The following is a 24309-nucleotide window of genomic DNA, read 5'->3' as shown; positions in this document are numbered from 1 at the left end:
CATATAACATTTGCTATTACAATTTTCCCTTGTAAGATTATAAAAAGAAGGCAATTGATCAGGACCAGAAGGAGGATTCTGACCCATGCAGGTAGCCTTTACAGTAGCAGGAGCCTGATTGTGTAGGGTAACCTTCCAAGTAAAGCCATCATCTTTTCTTGGTGCCTCAGGAACAGACCACTGCTCCAAATATCAAGGACCACTCTTCAAGAATGTCCTTTCTTTATATTAGAATATGGTATAATTGATTCATTTGTGCATGTTAAATCCCCAACAAATGGATTATGCCAATAATAATAATAATAATAATGGCTAGGGCTGTAGCTCAGCGGTAGATGGCTTGCCTAGCACGTGCGAGGTGCTGGGTTCGATCCTCAGCACCACATAAAAATAAATAAATAAAATAAAGGTATGTGTTCAACTGCAACTAAAAAAAATTTAAATAATAATAATAATAATATGAGTATTAGAGCTAAGAAGTGTGCTCAACTGTGCTTAGAACTTTATGTGTATTATCTCACTTCATAATTACCCTAGACTTCACAATTGCCCCTAATTAGTGTTTAAACAACTTGTCCCAAATCAAAGTCTCAGTGGGGAGCAAAGTTGAGACTCTAGACAACCTCATTCCTTCCTACTAAGCTGAGTTCCTACTACCCCTACCAATTGGTCCCTACTTTCTAACTCAGTTGTCCTTGAAATCAGAAGCACATATTTGGGATAATTGGCTTAAGTTCCAGGGTGAAATCATTGGACATGGAATAATAAAAACATTGTTGGCCCATGTGAGACTAAAACCCATGACCTTATGAGGAGCATGTTCTGACCATTTGATTTGCTATGTCAGTTTTACTAATCAGTTTTCCAAATGATGCCAAAAATTGGCCACTGTCACTGAATGCATGAATTCAATATAAATAGTAAATTCTCTGTTGCCACTCTAGGCAGTACTTGACCTGGAGTAACTGGTTCCTGGTGCTTACAGGAACCATCCACTCATTTTAGAACTTATTAAACACACCATGCCGCCAAGCATGCTTTTTCTGACATGCTTTTAGTGTATAAGATCCAATTCTCCAGGTCACCTAGTCCAAATGCTCTCTCCTTGACTTCTGCAAGTGACACCTCACCACGGTGTGTGCCTTCTGCCTCCAGAACTATTCCTTAGTCCCATTCCATAGATGTTTTTGAGTAGACTCTACAATTAATAAATTCCATCTATTTTACCGCATCTCTATGCTTCCAGGACAAAAGCCAGGATTGCTGGCTGCAGTTAATGCTTATCTGCAAAACTGCAATGAAAGTAAGATGATTTTGTACAGATGTGTGGCTTCTAATGGTTTACAATAAAGACTGATTTGTGCATTTTCATTTCAGTACAAATACAAAGATGGTTACCGCAAACAGCTGGGCCACCACATTGGAGCCCGGAATATTAAAGATGACCCCAAGATGATGTGGTCCATGCACGTGGCCAAAATCCAGAGTGACAGGGAGTACAAGAAGGACTTTGAGAAGTGGAAGACCAAGTTCAGCAGCCCAGTGGACATGCTGGGGGTGGTGCTGGCCAAGAAGTGCCAGACCTTAGTGAGTGATGTGGACTACAAGAACTACCTGCACCAGTGGACGTGCCTGCCTGACCAGAATGATGTCATCCACGCTCGACAGGCCTATGACCTCCAGAGCGATGTAAGTGCAATATCCATCATAGATCTGTGTGTAGGAATACTTTATGCAATAAAAATAGGCCTATTATTTATATACCTTTATATTATATAATCCATTGGCCTATTTAAGCTAGGATTTAATGTTCAGTAAATGAGATTTGAATCCGAATTTTAAATAGTTTTATTGCTTATCATGAATACATTAGTAGTCCTTATAAGGAAATGAAGTTTGCAAGTGGAATTGATCTCATAAAAAACAAAACTGGAGCCAGGCATGTTGGTTCATACCCATAAGACTAGCTATTTGGGAGGCTAAATCAGGATTTCAAGATCAAGCATGGGCAATTTAGTGAAACTGTGTCTCAAAATAAAATATAAAAGAGAAGACAGGATATGACTCATTGGTAAAGTGCCCCTGGGTTCAATCCCTAGTAATAAAGGAGGGAAAAGATGGAATTAAGCAATGCTAGAATTCAGGGTCCACCAGAGGGAGACATTTTCTTTTATTCTCTTAATGGGGAATAAAGGAACACATCTTTATTAAAAGGAAAAATTACTCTGGAATTTGTTGTTGACTTTCTTGCCAAATGAATGAGAGTGTAATTTTTGGAATGCTAATGCCATCTACGATTTAATGCTACACGTCATTCTTAGCCAATGAAGGAAGCTGCGTGTGTAAGCTATTGGATGGTTCCACTGACTCCTGATCCTTCAGTGAAGCTCTTTGTATGGAGGAGCCACTCAATAATGACAGAACTCAGTACCTATTAGAAGTAGATGCACAATCTCAAATCAGGGTGTGAGAAGCACATTGCCTGCATAATTTTATAAACATTTAAAGGAATTTTTAAGTATTTGGGAAGCTTTGGAGAATTAGGACAAATTCATAGTAATCATACATTAATTGGTTTTCCAGCCCATCTGAAAAACTTCTACACTCTTAAGTAGCTTTCAACAGACATAGGCCTGTACCTCCAGAAGAAAGGATTTGCTTGCACATAAAAGGTAGTTAATAAGGGTTGTTGTCACCCATAGAATGACAGTGTTGACATATGGCTTGCCATTTGTCTGTTTGTCAGGCACCTTTTTGGATTGGCTTCCTTCCATTGTGATTGGTTTTAATAATGTGGGAGGCATTTGAAAGTTAAAAGGCACTCTAAAGGTATAAAACGTTATTGTTTTCATTCTTGCTGTTATTATTGCAGGTGGGGGACAACTAGTCAGCACAGAACAATTCCAATAGGCTTTTTGTCTGCAGAATACCAGTTTGTATTTTCTACTTAGCTATTATAGGTGAACTCTTTCCAATCAATTGAGTAGAGGTCCAATACCATTGTTGAAAAGTAGTTATGAATACCTACGGAGTACATAAAAGTCTTTAGCAGAGAAAAAGACTAAAAATGAAGTGAGAAAGATATGGCAAGATAACTCAGGATAAGAGTCAGTGATTCCTATCCTGAGAGATTGGTGAGACAGGAACTGGAACCCTGGGCCAATGATATGGTCATTTACTGTCCTGAATCTCAGATAATATTGAAGTCATCAAAGGTCTGTCTTGGGGCATCAGGGATACTACATCATTATTGTATAATACTTCCCCTCTCTCTTTCTTTTCAAAAGTGTATTACAGCTATTTCAAGTTATTAGAAAAGGGACATAGAAGACAATAATAATCCAGCTCAATCCAACCACTGAAAAAGTCTATTCTTGCATCTGTAATTCATCTACCCTCATTGTTTCCTGCATTACTTATTCATTTAATATTATATTAACATTTCTATGTATTATCAATATTCTTATAAAATGAGGCTTTTGATAGTTGCAGAGAGTTTTATTTGCCAAGGCCTAACATTGATTTATTGGCCTGTTTCTGGACATGTGTGGTTTCTCTCCCTCTAAGGTCGCATTCTTTCCTGTGCTCATGGATATTTTATGTAACAGTGTTCACTGAACTGACTGAGAGAAGATATTAGTTGGGATGATGCCTCTCCTAACAAGCTGAAGTATTTGACAACCCATTATTATGGCTCGGAGACATTTCTGGGTCAATTTAGAGCATATTTCTTCTTTTAGACTGTCTGCTATAGTGAGCTTGTTTACTATAAGAAAAATATGGAATCATACTTTATTACTGATACCATTTGCATATTTGCCCTAAATATTTTGGTCCTGATGAAGAGTTTCTGCGTTTTCTTTTTCTTTTCTTAGAATATTTATAAGTCTGATCTCCAGTGGCTGAGAGGCATCGGCTGGGTTCCCATTGGGTCTCTGGATGTGGTCAAGTGCAAGAGAGCTGCAGAGATCCTGAGTGATAACATCTACCGCCAGCCTCCAGACAAGCTGAAGTTCACCAGTGTGACAGATTCTCTGGAGCAGGTGCTGGCCAAGAACAATGCTCTCAACATGAACAAGGTGAGCACTGGATGCCTCAGACTTTCAAGATTTTCTAAGATGCCAAGAGATGTTATGATATTTTAATAAAGAGCAGATTAAAAAATATTCATGAAAGAGTAGGGTCATGTTTATCTTTTAAATTACATACTGGAAATCCTCTAAATAATCTCTATTTCTAGTTTTGACCTTGATAACTAGCAGTCTCAAACCTCCAACGAAATACAGGTCAATAATAACCCTGTTTTAACTTGGCTTTTTGCAATTTCTGTCTCAAGTGTTTTCAACCAATACCTTATCTTCTTTTATAGCGTTTATACACAGAGGCCTGGGACAAAGACAAGACTCAGGTTCACATAATGCCTGATACACCCGAGATCATGTTGGCGAGACAGAACAAAATCAACTACAGTGAGGTGAGGGCAAACCCTAGGGTGCTGCATTTATTCTGTTGTTGTCATTGTTGGGGTTTCTACATTTAGTTTCAGGGAGATTCTTGGGCCTCAGCTATAAGGGTGCATGCGAGCTTTCTTATGAATACACAGCCCATCCAACATTTCCTCTCTGGGTTGAATATGCTATTTCATGGGATTCTGGACAAATGAAAATACATTGTCTTTTTCAGTTCATGGCTATTCCAGGGTGGTTAGTAGCTCTGAGAAGTCTTTTGGGCATTTCTAAGAAGTAGAATTGCCTTATAAAACACTGGCTCACTATTTTTGTTTTACGCATGGATACACTATCTTAATTTTGTTCATTTATTTTTATGTGGTGCTAAGAATTGAATCCAGTTCCTCACATGTGCGAGGCAAGCACTCTGCCTCAGAGCCACAACCCCAGCCCTGGGCTACTACTTATACTAAAATATTCTTTGTTTTTGCCTGAAATTCAAGTTCAGTTGGGTGTGTGATATTTTTATTTGCTAAACCTGGCAACCCTACCAAAGAGGACTCTAGTAATATGTACCTCTTCCCCAATGGGGTCCTAAAAATAATTGAGAACTAAAACTATGGGGTAGAAATAGCAGTCAAGTGTCACTATTTTTCTTTTAACTACTAAAGTTAGGTCAAAGGACAAATATTTATGACAGTCGAACGAGCCAGCTAACTGAATGTGGGAACTGGTTTCCCTACCAGGGTTCTGGCACCCTGGAAACAAGTAATGTGCCTGTCGTATCAGAGGTGAGCCCCTGCTTAGAGGGCACTAGGCTAGTTCCCTGGAGAAAGAGAGAGCTGACTGAGCATGCCCACTAATCCCATCCCCACCAACCACAAAAATCAGTAAGTCCCTGCACCTCTCTAGGTAAGAGAGTAAAGGAACAGAGAAAGGCCAGAGTTAAGTAATTGAACTTCTTGTCTAGAAAGAAAACCTCAAATGTGCGAAGAAGCATTCTCCATCAACAACACAGCCTACTGATTTTTTATAAAGTAAAATATAATTTTTAAAAAATATTTATTTTTTAGTTGCAGTTGGACACAATACCTTTATTTCACTTATTTATTTTTTTATGTGGTGCTGAAGATGGAACCCAAGGTCTCGCATGTACGAGTCGAGCACTCTACTGCTGAGCCACAACCCCAGCCCATAAAATATAATTTAAAAAAAATATTTTTAGTTGCAGATGGACACAATACCTTTCTTTCTTTCTTTCTTTCTTTATTTATTTATTTATTTTACTTTTATGTGGTGCTAGAGATTGAACCCAGGGCCTCACACATGCTTAGGCTAGCACTAAGCTACAATCACAATCCCAGTCCCTAAAATATAATTTTATAGACACATATTTTACTAATACCATAAAGCCAAAATTTAGAATCTTAAAGTTGAGATTATAGTCAGGTTAACTATGTTTTAAGTTAAGTTATTTCTTTCTGATTTACTTTCTAAACATTATAAAATATTATGATTGTTACAAAATTTTAAGTAATAAATGAACAAAAGTGTGTATATTTTATTTATAAATTAATGATATTAAACACATTATTCCTTCCATTTCTTTTACACCTAGTAGTATATATGAATTGATGCTCTATCAATCTATATAGATTATATTCATCTATTGATATGTATATCATTAATATTACAATCTGCAAATAATGTATTTAATTTAAAAAGCTATAAATATAATAGATGAATACATCAATCTATATTAATACCCATTATTATATCTCATGTATTTCTAACACTATATAGTTTTGGGGTTAGGATATAATTTATTTGCTGGAAACTTAGATTGTTTACATTTTCTAGTTTTTTAAAAAGTATATGATATAGGGCTGGAGTTGTGGCTCAGTGATAGAGCACCTAGCACGTGTGAGGCCCTGGGTTTGATCCTCAGCACCACATAAAAATAAATAAATAAAATAAAGGTTAAAAAAAAGTATTTGGTATAAATTACTTGATAATCTCCAAATTGTTGCTGTGAAACCTTTTGTTTTAACTCTTTGACTTTCTTTCCACAGACCCTGTATAAACTTGCCAATGAAGAAGCAAAGCAGAAAGGCTATGACTTGCGAATTGACGCCATCCCAATTGTGGCAGCCAAGGCCTCCAGAGATATCGCCAGTGACGTAAGTAGCAGCACCCAGATATTTATGTGGAAGGATGGGAGGGGAGACTGACTCACTACTAATACATGACGTTGCATCCAGATGTCTTACTGAACCCTGATTGACTAATGCTTCTAAAGCATTTTTTTAATTTGAAAATATTTCTTTTTAACTTCAAAAGTCTTTAATGTCCAGGTCCCAGGGGGAAAGAGTTATCCTAAACTTTAGTATAAAATTGAATCAGAATCCACAGTTTTTTATAATTATGAGAAATTCATCTTTACATTTTGATCATGAAATCCTGACATAATTCAGAAAATGCTAGAACAATAATCATTTGGTTACATGCCTTGGTTCAATAGCAGGTGAACACCAGGTACACAGCCTGGTCTAGGAAAACGTACCTTTCCCCAGATCTGCTCTGTAGTTTTGCCAACTCTTTCTTTGAAAATTATTTTAAGTGCTTCCTTTTGAATTATTTTCCAATGAAAACTAGAAAGACAAACAACCAAAAAATGAACCTGTTGCTCTCTGAAGGAAATAGGTCCCTTGGAAAAGAATTCAGACTTTTGTAAATAGGTACTAGAATTTGTTTGATGTTGTTGCCTAAAGTAGATAGAAAATACCCAGAGTCAGCCCTTGCCAAAACCAGCAAGATGTTTTCTTGCTCATTTATAGTTCATTTTTCCACTTGAGGGATCCCAAACAAACCTGCCCTGCTATCTTCGGCACAGCAGGGCAGACACAATCCAGTCCATCTCAGGGAGCCAAGTGACCCAACAAAAGTCATCAGAGCCAAATTTTAGAGGGGCAGAGAATGTGTTGGGGGAAAGAGAAAATGTGGATTTAGGATTAGCATTCTCAAAGTTCCACGTGAGATTTCCAGGTTAGTGATGTCACTAGACCAAGATGACAAAAGGCAGTGAACAATACAGATTAATCTTCTGAAAAGTGTCACCACTTTTATTTCTAGGAACTAAATGTCTGCAAACCATGGGACTGTGTATTTCACTTAGACTAGTGCTATGAAGTTTAATCGGCTTAGGATAAGGAGTTGAGTTGATGTGCAGATAATTTCATTTTTTTGCAAGAATTATACATTTTAAAATAACAATGTTTTAAATTAATGAGACTTTTAACACTTTCTATTCTTATTTTTATTTTTAAGTTAATTTTTTATTTATGTATGACAGCAGAATGCATTATAATTCTTATTCCACATATAGAGCACAATTTTTCATACCTCTTGGTTGGATACAAAGTATATTCACACCAATTCATGTCTTCATACATGTACTTTGGATGATAATGACCACCATCATTTCTATGCCCCCTCCCTTCCCATCCAACCCCTCTGCCCTATATAGAGTTTGTCTATTCCTCCCATGCTCCCTCTCCCTACCCCACTATGAATCAGCCTCTTTATATCAGATAAAGCATTTGGCATTTGTTTTTGTGGGATTGGCTAACTTCACTTAGCATTATCTTCTCTAACTCCATCCATTTACCTGCAAATGCCATGATTTTATTGTCTTTTATTGCTGAACAAAATTCCATTTTGTATATATGCCACATTTTTTTAATCCATTCATCTATTGAAGGGCATCTAGGTTGGTTCCACAGTTTATCTATTGTGAATTGTGCTACTATGAACATTGATGTAGCTATGTCCCTGTATTATGCTATTTTTAAGTCCTTTGGGTATAGACCGAGGAGAGGGATAGCTGGATCAAATGGTAGTTCCATTCCCAGTTTTCCAAGAAATCTCCAAACTGCTTTCCACATTGGATGCACCAATTTGCAGTCCTATCAGCAGTGTATGAGTGTACCTTTTCCCCCACATCCTCACAAACACTTATTATTATTTGTATTGACAATAGCTGCCATTCTGACTGGAATGAGATGAAATCTTAGAGTAGTTTTGATTTGCATTTCTCTAATTGCTAGCAATGATGAACATTTTTCATACATTTGTTGATTGATTGTATATCATCTTCTGAGAAGTGTCTCTTCAGGAGCTTGGCCCATTTATTGACTGGGTTATTTGTTTTTTTGATTCTTAGCTTTTTGAGTTCTTTATATACCCTAGAGATTAGTGCTCTATCTGATGTGTGAGGGGTAAAGATTTGCTCCCAAGATTTGCTTCCTTAATAAGACTCCTTTGGCACAAAAATTAAAATCAAGAAACAAAAAATGGGATGAACTCAAACTAAAAAGTTTCTTCTCATTTTTATTTTTGAAACCACCATTTTTATTTCAGTACAAATACAAAGATGGGTACCGCAAACAGCTGGGCCACCACATTGGAGCCCGGAATATTAAAGATGACCCCAAGATGATGTGGTCCATGCACGTGGCCAAAATCCAGAGTGACAGGGAGTACAAGAAGGACTTTGAGAAGTGGAAGACCAAGTTCAGCAGCCCAGTGGACATGCTGGGGGTGGTGCTGGCCAAGAAGTGCCAGACCTTAGTGAGTGACGTGGACTACAGAAACTACCTGCACCAGTGGACGTGCCTGCCTGACCAGAATGATGTCATCCATGCTCGGCAGGCCTATGACCTCCAGAGCGATGTGAGTGTCTGAGAGCCATGGTAACTGCATTTGTGGGAGCAATGCATATTAACACATAGACAAAGATCTCATATTTGATAGAAACCTTGGAGTATGATGTTTTTTGTCTCTGTTCCTCATTTTTTCAAGTGTCCATTACCTTTTTTTTAAATAGATGATATAATACCATAAAATGTCTCTAATTTTCCTTTATATTTTAACGGATAGAGATATAAAATTTAATATACCAATGTTTTTCAGTGTTTCCCCCCTGCCCCTCTGGCTTTGGAAATCAAGTGTCATAACAACTTTAATAATACTTGCTTATGTGTTTGATTTCTTCAGAATGTTTATAAGTCTGACCTCCAGTGGTTGAGAGGCATTGGCTGGGTTCCCATTGGGTCTCTGGATGTGGTCAAGTGCAAGAGAGCTGCAGAGATCCTGAGTGATAACATCTACCGCCAGCCTCCAGACAAGCTGAAGTTCACCAGTGTGACAGATTCTCTGGAGCAGGTGCTGGCCAAGAACAATGCCATCAACATGAACAAGGTGAGCCTCCAATTTGAAGGGAAATGAAACAGGATGGAATGTCATTTAGAATACCTATGATTGTTTAAGTTGATCTTTTTTTGTTTTATCCAATTAAATTACTATCCAAACTATAGTGATGTAGTTGAATTTTGTATTCTCTTATATAAGAATCCCACATATATATGATAGGATTTCTGCTTTGATATTACTCATGAAATACAGTTAAAAATGGGACAGATGTTTGGGGTTCAAATTGTTTGAAGTCGATGAGAGTTATATATTGTTTGGTATATAACCTTCTAATAAGATTCCTATCTTGCTGGGTGCTTACTCAGGTAAACATAGAGAAGATAAATTAGATGCAAATCTTTATATCATTCATTAAAAGAAATTCTAAACATGACATACTCAGGCACATTTGCAGTTGAAGAAAAACAAAACCATAGGAAGAATTGAATATAGTCGCACACAGATGTGTACATATACTTGGGAAATGCCTAATTTTAATTTAATGGTATTTATGTATACATTTATATTTAGTTTTAATGAATACTCTGTAAAACCAAAGAGGTTGAAGAGTGTTAACATACTGTATACTGTTGAGATACCAAGGAAACTGGATTTAAGTTTTATCATTATCTCTTAAATGAAAACCATTTACGAAAAAAAAAAATTTGTTTTTCTAATTCATCAACCTTTTAATCCTTCGCAGCGTTTATACACAGAAGCCTGGGACAAAGATAAGACCCAAGTCCATATTATGCCTGATACACCTGAAATTATGTTGGCAAGACAAAATAAAATAAATTATAGTGAGGTAAGACCATTTGTTTCATTTTCTTCCTCTGAACACATTGGTTTTTGCTGATATAGAAATGTCATATTATGAATTAATCATTGCCAAGCAGGCTAATTAGTTCAGTATTGTATTTTATGCTCATTATCCTACCTTGACTGTACATATCATTATAAAATAGGTAGATAGAAAAATAAATAAGCACAAAATATCTCAGGAGGGAAAAATCCTCATAGTCAACTATTAATGTCTGAATATTAAGTTCTATTTAAAATAATTATTGCTATTTATAAAGTTAGAACTTCCTTCAAAATTTGTTCTGCATGTTTGTTGTTTGTCATTTATTTTACCTGTAAAATGGGATAAAAATCCCTGTCTTGAAAATTTTTTGTGGTGACTCAATGAGGTAAGATATATAAATGCCCAATGGAAAGCCAGGTGTAAAATAATTGCTTAATAAACTTTAATTTCTCTCCTTTACTTTAATGTCACCTGAAAACTAGACATGTGAAATGCTCAAAATGATGACGTTTATTTATAAGAAGTGAAATGAGAATTCTCAAACTCACCCATTTCAAAATTGCCTGAGGATAATAAACTATATTCTTTCATGAGCTACTCAAGCCTTGCTAAACTTGTAATCACACATCTTTCAGTCTAGAAATCCTGTTGCATAGTTTTTTGCTCAATTGCTCTTGCCTAAGTCAAGAATTAATCTGGTTGATTCAAGAATACTGATTTCTTATATGGTTAAGTGTATTAAAAAAAAACAAAACAAAACAATGAAGACAGATTTTTCAGTTTGAGATCACTAGAAAATTTAAACATTTAGTCTCAAGATTTAATTGAGATAACTATTTTACCTTTACCAGATGAAGAATTATTTTTATTATTCTTTAGTCTATATAAAGCTAAAAAGGAGGCATGTTTATATCAAATAACCAGGACAAGTAAAATGAAGTGGATATGACTTTACTTTCTCCAGCATCATAAAACAGACCAGAGCTGAGTGCAGTTGCAGATATCTGTAATCCCAGAGGCTTAGGAGGCTGAGTCAGGAGGATCGAAAGTTCTAAGCTAGCCTCAGCAATTTACTGAGTCCCTGTCTCAAAATAAAAAAGTGCCCCTGGGTTAATTCCTGACTCTCCCGCCATTCAAAAATCACTCTGAGGAGAGTGATCACAAGTATTTGATTGAACTTGGCTTCACTCATTTTCAACTGAGCCATTTTCTCTTGGCCACAGAGCTTCTCTGTTGGGCTACCTTCTCTGGGAGCTTTACCTTAGCTAGGCAAATGAAGTTTAGCTTCTATCCCAGATTGTAAGTGCATCTCACAAACCTCTCCTTTTTACTGAGGTGAGTGAAAGTTGCTGAGAGGATATTGGGCTATTTTTAATTCTAAAAATTTCAGCTGGATCTACTGAGATTGCAAAAATATATTAATTCTGTAAGAACTGTTTTCGTAAAAATAGATTTCGGAGTGGTGAACTTGAACTTCTGCTCAATCTGTGACCAAGGGTAATTTCATCCCATACTTTACTCCAGAAATATAAAACAAAGCAAACACATCTTACTCATTTCCCTTAGATTCTCATTTACCTATTCTAATTCTCTTGGGTAAGTGACCTACCAAACTTTAAATTGTAGCCTTGGTGATAATGAAAGGCGTTCTCTTCTTTGAAGCTACATCTTTTTAGAATGTTGGGCATATTCAAGAAATCTGTTTGATCTGAAGCAAAAAGATGATTTAAGCACATTTTCCCCCATTACCGTGGAAAAACATAATAGATAAAGTATTTGATTCTTTAGTTATAAAAGAAATATTTCTAGAAAATTTTCAAAAAAACTAACCCTCTGGGGCTAGGGCTGGGGCTCAACTGATAGAGCACTCACCTAGCACACGTGAGGCACTGGATTCCATCCTCAGAACCACATAAAAATAAAATAAAAATATTGTGTCCACCTAAAACTAAAAACAAACAAACAACAATGACAAAAAAAACTAACCCTCTGTATATTATCTTAAAAATATTAAATTTATTCTTATTTTTACTTTAGCTTTTCCTTATGAAATCTCATCTTAAAAAGACTGTAAACTGTCACATCTTGCTGATCCATGTTATAAACAAACAATAACATCTATGACCCTTAAGTCATTTAATATTAATGCTTCTCCATCATATTTAAAATTCCGATATTGGTACAGTATTCTTAATTCAATTTGAGAATTATGAAACAACTATTTCTGCCACACTTTCAAAAAATTATCCTTACATCTAAAATTTTGTCTTTACATGGCCTAAACAATTGAAAAAGTATGTTGAACAAAGTAAGGTAGAAAGAAGGATCTAAAAGAATTATAGATCATTGTTTTTCCTTTAAAGCCATAAGCGATTTCTAAATCATTTCCCAGAACTATCTACTACTTCTATGTCTACTTTAACTGACTCAATAAATCTCTATCCTAGAGGAAATGAGAAAGAAAGATTAAATGATTCAATTGTAGGCTGATGTGAGTATGTGTCTCTGTATTGGGTATAGGGATGAGCTGCCTTCCAACCTCAGTTACCTTTGAGTTTGACAAAGGTTTTATAAGGGGCATGCTTGCATGGCTGAGTGTAAGCAAGGAGTTAACAAAGCTTCAACTTCTGTATGTACTCCCTGCCTGGGAATGCCCCTGCTCTTGAGTGGTGTTCCATTTCCTTTTTCATAGTCACTCTTCTTTCACGTTAAAATTAAAAAGGCACAGTTTAAAGGTGAGGAGAAAAACTAGACCAAAAAAAAAAAAAATGCAACTCATGATCTTGAATTTAATTCTGGAGAGAAAAATAACATTCTATAAAGGATTTTATTGGGATAGTTGAAATTTGAATGATCCTGTATATTGGACAATGATATTGTATCAGTATTAAATTTCTGGCACTGGATAAATATATTGGGATTATATAAAACTATTTTTAGTCTTTGGAGAGAGATACATGGTGAAGCATTTTAGGTAAAGTTATCATGAGGTCATTAGCTTTAAATTAAATAAATATACTATGTAGTTCATAATCCAAAGTTCTACATCCATTCTTTTGACCTTATTACAGTTTTGGAGTGAATGTGAATTCTGTGAGAACCAATTAATTTTCTCTTAATTGGTTCAACAATTGAAAATAATAAAAGAAAAATATGCACAATATATACACCCATAAAGAGGGAGGGAGAGAATGCAAACATATGGCAAATATTAAAGAAGTGGTTAGTTGTGGATGTTCCTTTTCCCATTCTTACAACTTTTCTGTAGGTTCGAAATTTTTCACGAAAAGGAAAATGCACATTTAAAAATATTGAAACATACATTTAAATATTCGACCAAGTATTGTTATATAAAGATTTAATTATAAAAAGAAGAAAAAGAAAGAAAGGAATATCTGCCCCAGTAGGTACTGTGTTATCTGTCAGAGAATACTAAAACAATATTTTACCAATTGAATTCAGTAGTGCCCGACAAGATCTGTTTGAGTCAAGGCACTGTGATAAGTCACAAATATCTTGTTAAAAGAGCCAATAAATTTTTACTTTTTATGTTTAAAAATAGTTTATCAAAATACATTTCATTTTGACTTATTGAATACCAGTACTAGCAGTTGTTTTAAATTTCATGTTTTGAGGATATAGAATTAATTAAAATTCGTGTAAACAAAGAAACTGACAAAAATGGCTAAAGACTATTAGTATGGATAATTTATTTAAAGTATGGTTGTCAAACTGTGCTCCCATGGAACACCTACATTTTGCCTTCTGTGTATCTATCCTGCCAGGGCTGAATGGTGGTGGTGGTTTCTCCATTCAAAGAAAAAAAAATAAGAATTTTATCATTTTTGTACTTTTGACTTATAAATCTTTGGAACTCTCCATCCCCACATCTGCTAACAATTTCCAACAGTTAACACAAATAAGAGAAGAGAAAATATTAGCATAGAAATTGAGAATCAGCAATTCATTCTTCATTCATTTCTTATCAGGGACATCATGCTCAAGTAGTGATGATATATATTATTATATAACCATATTGGCTGCTAGTAAAGTTATTCTTAATTCAGATTTGGAGTTGAATCAGTATTTCTTGGTCGTTTCATTTAGAGCAAGTGCTGAACAACATAAACACATTTAAGAGCTATTGATTTAATGTATAAAAATCTATGAAGATTTCTACAAAGAGAAGTTGTGATGTTAAAATTTGCTGAATGTGGAATTTCCACTTAATTGTTTCAAAAACTGGTAAAATAAAGAGATCTTTTTAAAAAAAAAAAAATTTAAGCTGAATATACCAGTGTAGTTCTATATCCATTCTTTTGACAAAAATCACAGTTTCAGAGTGACTGTGAGTTCTGTATCTCTCCCCTCAGAGCCTCTATCGCCAGGCCATGGAAGAAGCCAAGAAAGAAGGCTATGACTTGCGAAGCGATGCCATTCCCATTGTGGCTGCCAAGGCCTCCCGGGACATTGCCAGTGATGTAAGAGCTGATGGAGTCCTGACATGGGTCCCATTAGGCCAGTCACCTGCATGGGGGATTGTGTTCTGGGAATATAGCAGGATGTCTCTTTAGTCATTGTCCATCTTAATGCCCTCAAATGCATGATCATATAAATTGGGACTTGAGACTATAGGTGACTTCCCTAGGGTCACAACCCTCATAGTGTCCAAGCCTAGATTGGAATGTGGTTCCTTTGACTATCATCTTTTCCTCTTTGCTTGCTAGGAATGAATGCCTCACTTAAAGTCAGTTGGACATGTTGAGTTCCTCATAAAACCTAATGAATTCTCTTCTGGGTGCACCCAAGGCAAAAGTGACAGAAAAGAAGCAGGTTTACCTGAGTTCTCGAGAGCCCACAGGAGGGAGGACATAGGATAGCAAAGCGGCTAGAAATCTTCATACTGTGGGGTCTACAGGATCAATTTTTTTTTTTTTACTTTAAAAACAACATGTTCCTGGACATCTTTAAAATTTATCCAAGAGTAGAAAAAAAAGTTTTTTCTTTTTTAAAACTTTTAAATTGTGGGCAAAAAAAGGAAAAAACAAACCAAAACCTACATAAAATTTACCATCTAAACCATTTTCAAGTATACAATTGCACAGCATTCAATATATTCATATTGTTGAACATAGATCTTCATCTTGCAAAACTGAAACTATGTCCATTAAATAAAATTGCCCATTTTTAAACTACCCCTTGTGGATTATTTGTGAAAAGGAAACTGTTTCTCTATAAAAATTTCGTTTAATTTCTAAAAAAAAAATGTTAAACCTGCTAAACATGCACCCCAGTTGTTCTCTCAGATGGAGTGACTCACATGAGGACTTCCAAGGTGCTATCATGACTTGTCATTCTAATTGGGCTCACTCAGTGTTCATCTTTTATCACTTTTGACACCACAGAAATTCTCCAGCATATGTAGAGGAATTGTCAGGGGTCCTTCTGTGGAGACTTTAAGCGTAGCTCCTTCTTCTTTGGACCTAAGTGGGCCCATATGCAGCATCAGAGCAGCTTATTTGAGGATTTCACAGAAAGAATAGCAGGGATCACGTTTGGTGCCACCTCCTCATATGTTGGGTTCTCTCTTTCAGTACAAATACAAAGAAGCCTACCGTAAGCAGTTGGGTCACCACATTGGTGCCCGAGCCGTCCATGATGATCCCAAGATAATGTGGTCCCTCCACATTGCCAAAGTGCAGAGTGACCGTGAGTATAAGAAAGAATTTGAGAAATACAAGACAAGGTACAGCAGCCCAGTGGACATGCTTGGTATTGTTTTGGCCAAGAAATGTCAGACCTTGGTCAGTGATGTGGACTATAAACACCCTCTGCATGAATGGACCTGCCTGCCCGACCAGAATGACATCATTCATGCCCGGAAAGCCTATGACCTCCAGAGCGACGTGAGTATCCCTGCTGTTGCCTCTGCATGTCAAAAGCAGATCTGGAACATGTCTGTGGGTTCCAATTAGTGCCGATGGACTGGAATTTATATATTTCAGACAACATGCAGTTGAATGCTCTGAAGGAGTTTCCAGCTAAAAGTACTTATAGTTTGTTTTCCTCTCTAAAAGTTATATATAAGAGGAAATAAATAGCATCAATTCTATACAAGAGTATATCCTAGTGATTCAGGAATACTTTGTCTGAGTTAGATGAAACTTAACCCTCAAAAATAAATCACTAGCTGGGCACAGTGGTGCACAACTGTAATCCCAGCATCTTGGGAGGCTGAGGAAGGAGGATCATGAGTTCAAAGCCAGACTCAGCAACTTAGTGAGGCCCTAAGTAACTTAATAAAATATTAAAAAGGAATGGGGAAGTGGCTCAGTGGTTAAGTGACCCTGGGTTTGATCCCTGGTATGTATGTATGTATAAATAAATAAATAAACAGATCACTAGCAGCCGAACATGGTAATCCCAGAAATTCATGTAATCCCAGAAATTCCGAGTCTGAGGCAGGAGGATCACAAGTTCAAGGTCAGTCTCAGCAACTTGGTGAGGTCCTAAGCAACTTAGTGAGACCCTGTGTCAAAATAAAATGTAAAAGGGAATGGGGATGTGGCTCAATGGTAAAACACCCCTATGTTCAATTGCTAGTACCAAATAATAATAATAATAATAATAATAATAATATCACTATCAACTTTTGGGTAAAGAGGTGGAAATGTGTGTGATAGGTAGAGTGTAATATGGAAAGAGTGGGAAGAAAAGTACGTTGTACTAAATTACTTTAATAAACATTCAAGTCTTAACATTTCCTGATGGAAATAAGGAAATAAGACATTTTTACTTTTTTTTCAAAACAAGTCATCTAATACTTGTTAATATTCAGTGTGTCATATTGAAAGTAGAAAATAAAATGACTAATTAGATGAACACCCAATACCACATTTCCTTTATGTACCTCATTTTTAAAGATGAAAACTGAAGCAAGAGCTTATGATGTCAATAATCCCATGCCATTGGTCTGAATGTGTGGTTTTATTTGCAACTATTACCACACTTTTTTTAATATTAAAAGAACATTCCTCCTGGAAAAAAAATCTTGTAATTCTCTGAAGGGCAGAACAATGTATTTTTTTTAAAAAAAAAAATTATCATTCTTAATGTAATCCTCTGTACCAAAGAATGATCAGGAAAAGAATGTCCTTATGATCGAGTGACTGCTAATTGAGGATGCTGGCCTCTTTATCTGTTGAATAGTACCTTTCATTTTTCTGGTATGATCCATTTTGTGACTATGAAGTCAAAACACTAATAAATGATAAAAAACTAATAAATTTGTTTTTTTAATCAATTGATCTTCAGAATTTGTATAAGTCCGACCTGGAATGGATGAAAGGTATCGGCTGGGTTCCAATTGGTTCCTTGGAAGTGGTTAAAGCCAAGAGGGCCACAGAGATACTGAGTGATAATATCTATCGTCAGCGTCCAGACACCCTGAAATTCACCAGTATAACTGACTCACCGGAGCAGGTGCTGGCAAAGAACAATGCTTTAAATATGAATAAGGTGAGTCTTTGGTCCTCACTGTCAGAGCTGAGAAGTTACCCTAGGATAGGTAAAAAGTCTGATATGTTTTTAAATTTCAGAGATTACCATGCGATTTATAACACCTTTTAAAATGATTTTACACTATAATACATACCATGGTTGCTCAGTGCTACTTCAAACCATGAAACTGATATGAAAAATACTGTGCTGCAAAATATTCATGATGCTTTACAGATATTTAAATACTGCAACCCAAACATACTTTTTAGAACTGTTAAAATTTTTTAACGGTTAAATTATTTAAGGAATTTTAATGAAAAACTAAAGCAGGAATTTATATACAGTTTTAATAGTTTTGTTTCTGCTTTGCATTCAAGAGAGATGACTGGCATATAATCAAAAGAAAAAAAATGTTTATGAACACCAAAATAATTTTTTTTTCATTTTCTTTTAAAGCGCTTGTATACTGAAGCCTGGGATAATGACAAGAAAACAATCCATGTCATGCCTGATACACCAGAAATCATGCTGGCCAAACTCAACCGAATAAACTACAGTGATGTGAGTATCTGTGTTTTTGTGATGAACTATAGTATCTGTTTCATTAGTGGAATATTTTTGTTTCCTTTTGTTTTGTTCTTCTTTTTTTTTTTCTTTTTGGTACTGAGGTTTGAACTCAGATCTTCACGTATGGTGAGCAAGTGCTTAATCACTGAACTATATACCCAGCTTTTAGATTTTTTTAAATTTTGAGACAGGATCTTGCTAAATTGTGAAGTCTCAAATCTGCAATTTTCTACCTCAGCCTCCCAAGTGGATGGGATTAGAAGCCTGTACCACCATGCCTCCAGCTCTTAGTGAAATGTTTTGACTAACTTATACATATTCCAAACCAACATTTTCATTGAGAGAGTTCTCCCTTGGTTCAACTTTACATTGTGTGGTAGGTCCATAATGGAGGGCAGCCTATCAGGAAATAGAATCTGTATGAACTAGATGTTCTTGCCAGAGCAATTAAGGAAGAAAAAGGAAATAAAATAGATAAAAATAGGAAAGGAAGAAGTCAAATTATCACTGTTTGCAGATGATATGATCCTATATTTAGGAGAATGAAATAGCTCCACCAAAAGACAACTAGAGCTAATAAACAAATTCAGTATAGTAACAGGTTACAGAATCCACATACAGAAATCAATAGCTTTCCTATATTCCAATAAAGAATCAGCTAATGAAAGAGATCAGGAAAACAATTCCATTCACAATAGCCTCAAAACAAAAGCAAAACAAAACAAAGAACCCTAGAAATAAATAAACCAAGGAGGTAAAAACCTCTACAATGAAAACTATAGAACATCAAAGAAGCAAACTGAAGAGACAAGAAGATGGAAAGACTTCCCATGTTCATGGATAGGCAGAATTAATATTGTTAAAGTGGCCCATACTACCAAAAGCAATATACAGATTCTATGCAATTCCCATCAAAATACCAATGCCATTCTTCCTAGAACTAGAAGAAAACAAGTTCGAAAATTCATTTGGAAGACTAAAAGACCTAGAATAGCCAAATCGATTCCAAGTGATAAAAGCAATGTTGGAAGCATCACAGTACCTAACTTGAAATTATACTGTATGGTAATGGCTTAAAAACATACATAGAACAATGGTATAGAATAGAAGACAGAAAATCCCCCATGTATCCACAGTCATCTGATCCTGACAAAAGTGCCAAAAATATACATTGGAGAAAAGTCAGTCTTGTTAACAAATGGTGCTGGTTATCCCTATGTAGAAGAATAAAACTAGACCCTTACCTACACAAAAATAACTCCAAATGGATCAAAGACCTTGGAGTTAGACCAGAAACTATGCCACTCCCAGAAGAAAATGTAGGGTGAACACTCCAACATATAGGCACAGACAATGACTTTTTCCTTAGGAACCCTAAAGCTCAGGAAATAATGCAGAGAGTTAGTAAATGAGATGGCATCAAAAAGCTTCTGTACAGCAAAGAAAACAATTAAGAACAGGAAGAAAGAACCTACAAAATGGGAGAAAATATTTGCTGCCTCATGGAGAAATAGCCTAACAGTAATTACACTCTTTTTTAAAAATATTTTTTAGTTGTCAGTGGATCTTTTATTTTATATTTACTTATATGTGGTGCTGAGGATCCAACCCAGGGCCTCACGCATGCCAGGTAAGCTCTCTACCACTGAGTCACAACCCCAGCCCTCTTTTTTTTCTGTCTTAGTCAAAATAGTTTTTAGTGTAAGCCTTAAAATTTCTTTTCAGAAGTAACTTTAAAAATGCTTTCCTAATTATAGGAGAGTAGACCCAGGTAGTCTAGTCCAAGAAAAGGAGAATATTTAAGCTTAAGATACACCAAGGAAAGTGTTTTGCTTGTTTGAAAGCAAACAACAACATAGAGAAATTAAGACATACATATACACATTTCTTTAAAAAGAAAAGAAGAAAAATAAACTCTTCTAGTATCAAGAGAATTTTCCTGGCATTGTTGTCATCATTGCCACAGTGACTGATATTTGTTCTTTGAACCAAACACTCAAGAGAAGGATCATATGCTTTCAGCAGTGTTGCAGCTCTGGGCTTTGGGATAATAGCAAGATTATGGTGCTTCATCGCTGGCCCACAGCATAGCCTGTGATCAGCTGGGCCAACTGTCATAAAAAAAAAAGAATGTGACGTGTTTATGCCGAAGAAAATAATTCCAACATATGCAAGAAACTGACATAAATGTCTTCTCTTCCTTCCTCTGGTTCCAGTTGATTAGACCTAGGTTTAGGTGGTGATGATCTTAAGACCTTGTTGTTTGGGTCTTGCATGAAAAGAAGAAGGATGAGCTATTGCTTTCAAGGCCTGAGTGACAAAGGGAGGAAATGACATTACTTAGTAGCATAATAAGTAACTGATTTAATAATGCTTGGTGCAAATGAATGGATATGTGAGAGCAGAGGATGCCCCAGGCACGTCAGCAGATAGGAGAGAAAGTTAGAGCACAAGTATTAAGGAATAGGGTACTTTGGAGGGGAAAATGGTAATCACACTCTTATAACTTTCCCCTACAGATATCAGTATGTGTATCAGTCAGCCCCTCATATCTGCAGGTTCCACATCAATAGATTCAACAATCATGGATCAATACTGTTTTTTGTTGTTTGTTTGTTTGTTTGTTTTTGAAGTTTGCATCTATGTTGGGTGTGGTGGCCTATGCCTGTAATCTCAGCATGTTGGGAAGCTGAAGCAGGAGGATCGTAGGTTCAAAGCTAGCCTCAGCAACTTATCGAGGCCCTAAGCAACTTATTGAGACCCTGTATCTAAATAAAAGTATAACATAGGGATGGGGATATGGCTCATTGGGTAAATGCCACTGGGTTCAATACCTGGTACCAAAAAAAAGAAAATAAAATTGCCTCTGTACTGAACATACAGAGACTTTTGGTTTTGTTCCCTAAAAAATATAGTGCAACAACTATTTACATGGTATTTACATTGTATTAGCTGTTATAAGTAATCTAGAGGTGATTTAAAGTGTCCTGGATGATGTAAGTTAAATGCAAATCTATGCCATTTTATATGAGGGACTTGAGCAGCAAAGGATTTTAGCAGAGGAGAAGAGAAGTTTGTGGAACAAACCCTCATGGATAGTGTGGTCAGCTGTGTTTTATTCAACAGTTACAATAAGCAGACAGTAGGTTGGAACTCAGGAAGTTATTATGCCCTGTATTATTTTGCTGCTTTAATATATTCTGTTTGTCATTTAGTGTACTTGCACAGATAGCTACACCTGACGATAGTCCACAGCAATGAAAAAAACAATAAGAACAACAAATTGAAGTTTTTGTAAAATCAAAAATGGATTTTAAACACTCCCTACTCTTTTTCCTCCTTTAGTAGTAAGATGGCCATCCTTTACTTATGATGACAACTGAAAATGGTTGTTTTCACATGTGTTTGTTTATCAAAGTAAAATTTTGGCAACCAAATGCTGATTTACCAACAAATTTATGAAATTTACCAGTCAACAAAATCCCAAAGTTTAAAACTTGTGTATAGTTTGTAAACCCACCTGAGTAGTTGACTTTGTGGATTTTTTTCCAGTCGTTTAATGAGGATAGAAAAGTTAACAAAACAATCAGCTTCATCTTTTATGAAAAAGTGATGACTAACGACTCTCTTTTCCACAGAAACTCTATAAACTTGCTTTGGAAGAGTCTCGGAAGGAAGGCTGTGACCTGCGGCTGGATGCGATTCCAATCCAAGCAGCCAAGGCTTCAAGAGATATTGCTAGTGATGTAAGTTGAAAGTTTTGAAAGAAGCATTTCTTACTCACAGATGTGGACAAATGGCAGCTTTTAGAATTTTTCTCGCCAGAATTTCAGTTGTCCTTACAGATCTCAATTTCCTCTCATGATTCTCACACACACAAAGTTGCAAATGAGAAAGGAGGAAAAGAAATCAGGCATTAAATAATGTGCCAGTTGTACCTGTTAATCCATCAAGAAAGAGACACATTCTTTTTGGTGGGAGAGAGTTACAGGGGATTGAACTTTGAGGCACTTGACCCCTGAGCTGTATCCCCAGCCCTATTTTGTATTTTATTTAGAGACAGGGTCTCACTGAGTTGCTTAGCGCCTCTCTTTTGCTGAGGCTGGGTTTGAATTCATGATCCTCCTGCCTCAGTCTCCTGAGCTGCTGGGATTATAGGTGTGTGCCACCACACCTGCTAAAGACATATTCTTAAAAAGTAAAAAAATAGATTTTTTTGAGTCTGAAGAATTGAGCATCTAAGATGCTCAAACATCCCAGAGGTTTGTGAAATTAAAGATATTAACACCTCAAGTAAATTGATCAATATAAATGTGAACTCTTTCACACTACTTCTGTCCATTTATTATTTGACACTGAAAGAAGAATAATGATGAATATCTCCACATTCTCTTACTAAGATGCCCCTAGCAAGAATAAATTGTGAAATAAGTGAAGTTTCTTTGCAGCACATGTTTGCCTCTTCTCTCTGCTCCTTTTCTTCATGTGAAAAACATCTCCTTAGGGTATCCTTGACCTCACTGTGTACCAGGCCTCCCCAGAGCAAGATCCAGACTTCTGGAAGGGCCCATGCCTCAGACTTACATTCTTATGTACTTTGGACTTCATTCCTTCTATTTTTAAACACTTTCCAGCTATTATGCTAGAGAAGCCCACATTGTGATCATCTCATAGTAAATTGGATCTTGATGTTATTCTTGGATTTTTAAAAGTAGTCTTAACCCCAGCATGTGACTCTGTTGGTGAAAGTTTAATGTTCCCTGGTCCAATAAGAGAGATCTTTCCTGGTGGCACATAAACTATTTACATGTGATATATATCATTGGCCAGGGACTTCACTTTCGATTCTAATAATAAGGAAGGTGTGCTAAAATATTATTAATGTTAAACATTTAAAAAAACATGCATTTTGATTGTTTTTTGATACTGGGGATTGGAAACAGAGGCCCTTTACCACTGAGCTACATCCTCAACCCTTTTTACTTTTTATTTTGAGACAGGGTCTCACCAAGTTGCTCAGCCTGGTCTCAAACTTGCAATCCTCCTGCCTTGACCTCCCAAATAGCTGTAATTATAGGCATTCTAACATGGAGTAGATGTCCTATTGGGTTGTTCAAGATGTTTTATTTTTACTTCTTAAGGAAGTGCAGTGGTACACCAGGTAGTATAGTGTAGAGAAAGGGAAAAATATTAGGAACAAGAAGCTCTCCATCTAGGCTCAGCCCTACCCCCTACTTGTGATGTGATCTTCAGGTTCCTACTTTATAAAATGGGGTTGATGATATTCACCTCTCTCCTCATGATGGGAGAGGGTAAAATGAAGAAATAGTGTGTATTTTTAATCATTAGACTAATATTCCTTTTCTTTCTCCAGTACAAGTACAAGGAAGGCTACCGCAAACAGCTGGGCCACCACATTGGGGCCCGGAACATTAAGGATGACCCCAAGATGATGTGGTCCATCCATGTGGCCAAGATCCAGAGTGACAGGGAGTACAAGAAGGACTTTGAGAAGTGGAAGACCAAGTTCAGTAGCCCAGTGGACATGCTGGGGGTGGTGCTGGCCAAGAAATGCCAGATCCTTGTGAGTGACATTGACTATAGGCATCCTCTACATGAATGGATCTGCCTTCCAGATCAGAATGATGTCATTCAGGCCCGGAAAGCCTACGACCTGCAGAGTGATGTGAGTGACTCTGACATCCTTCAACCATGTGTTTGAAAGTCTTAAAAGGG

General features: G+C 36.3%; 1 protein-coding gene across 1 annotated transcript in view; it reads left to right on the top strand.

Annotated features, from left to right (window-relative positions):
• Neb (nebulin) overlaps positions 1–24309 on the top strand; it is a 196281-nt gene that overhangs the window by 77655 nt on the left and 94317 nt on the right. Inside the window, exons 61-73 of the mRNA XM_078018472.1 lie at positions 1378–1689; positions 3876–4079; positions 4370–4474; positions 6521–6628; positions 8868–9179; positions 9504–9707; positions 10402–10506; positions 14880–14987; positions 16101–16412; positions 17821–18024; positions 18463–18567; positions 22212–22319; positions 23948–24259. Of these exons, the coding sequence (XP_077874598.1) occupies positions 1378–1689; positions 3876–4079; positions 4370–4474; positions 6521–6628; positions 8868–9179; positions 9504–9707; positions 10402–10506; positions 14880–14987; positions 16101–16412; positions 17821–18024; positions 18463–18567; positions 22212–22319; positions 23948–24259 (2499 nt within the window). The remainder of the gene's footprint in view (positions 1–1377; positions 1690–3875; positions 4080–4369; positions 4475–6520; positions 6629–8867; positions 9180–9503; positions 9708–10401; positions 10507–14879; positions 14988–16100; positions 16413–17820; positions 18025–18462; positions 18568–22211; positions 22320–23947; positions 24260–24309) is intronic.

This window comes from Ictidomys tridecemlineatus, chromosome 7, assembly GCF_052094955.1.
Source record: "Ictidomys tridecemlineatus isolate mIctTri1 chromosome 7, mIctTri1.hap1, whole genome shotgun sequence".
Classification (NCBI taxonomy): domain Eukaryota; kingdom Metazoa; phylum Chordata; class Mammalia; order Rodentia; family Sciuridae; genus Ictidomys; species Ictidomys tridecemlineatus.
Note: the sequence above shows the minus strand (reverse complement) of the source record. Positions and strands in the feature narration are given on the sequence as shown.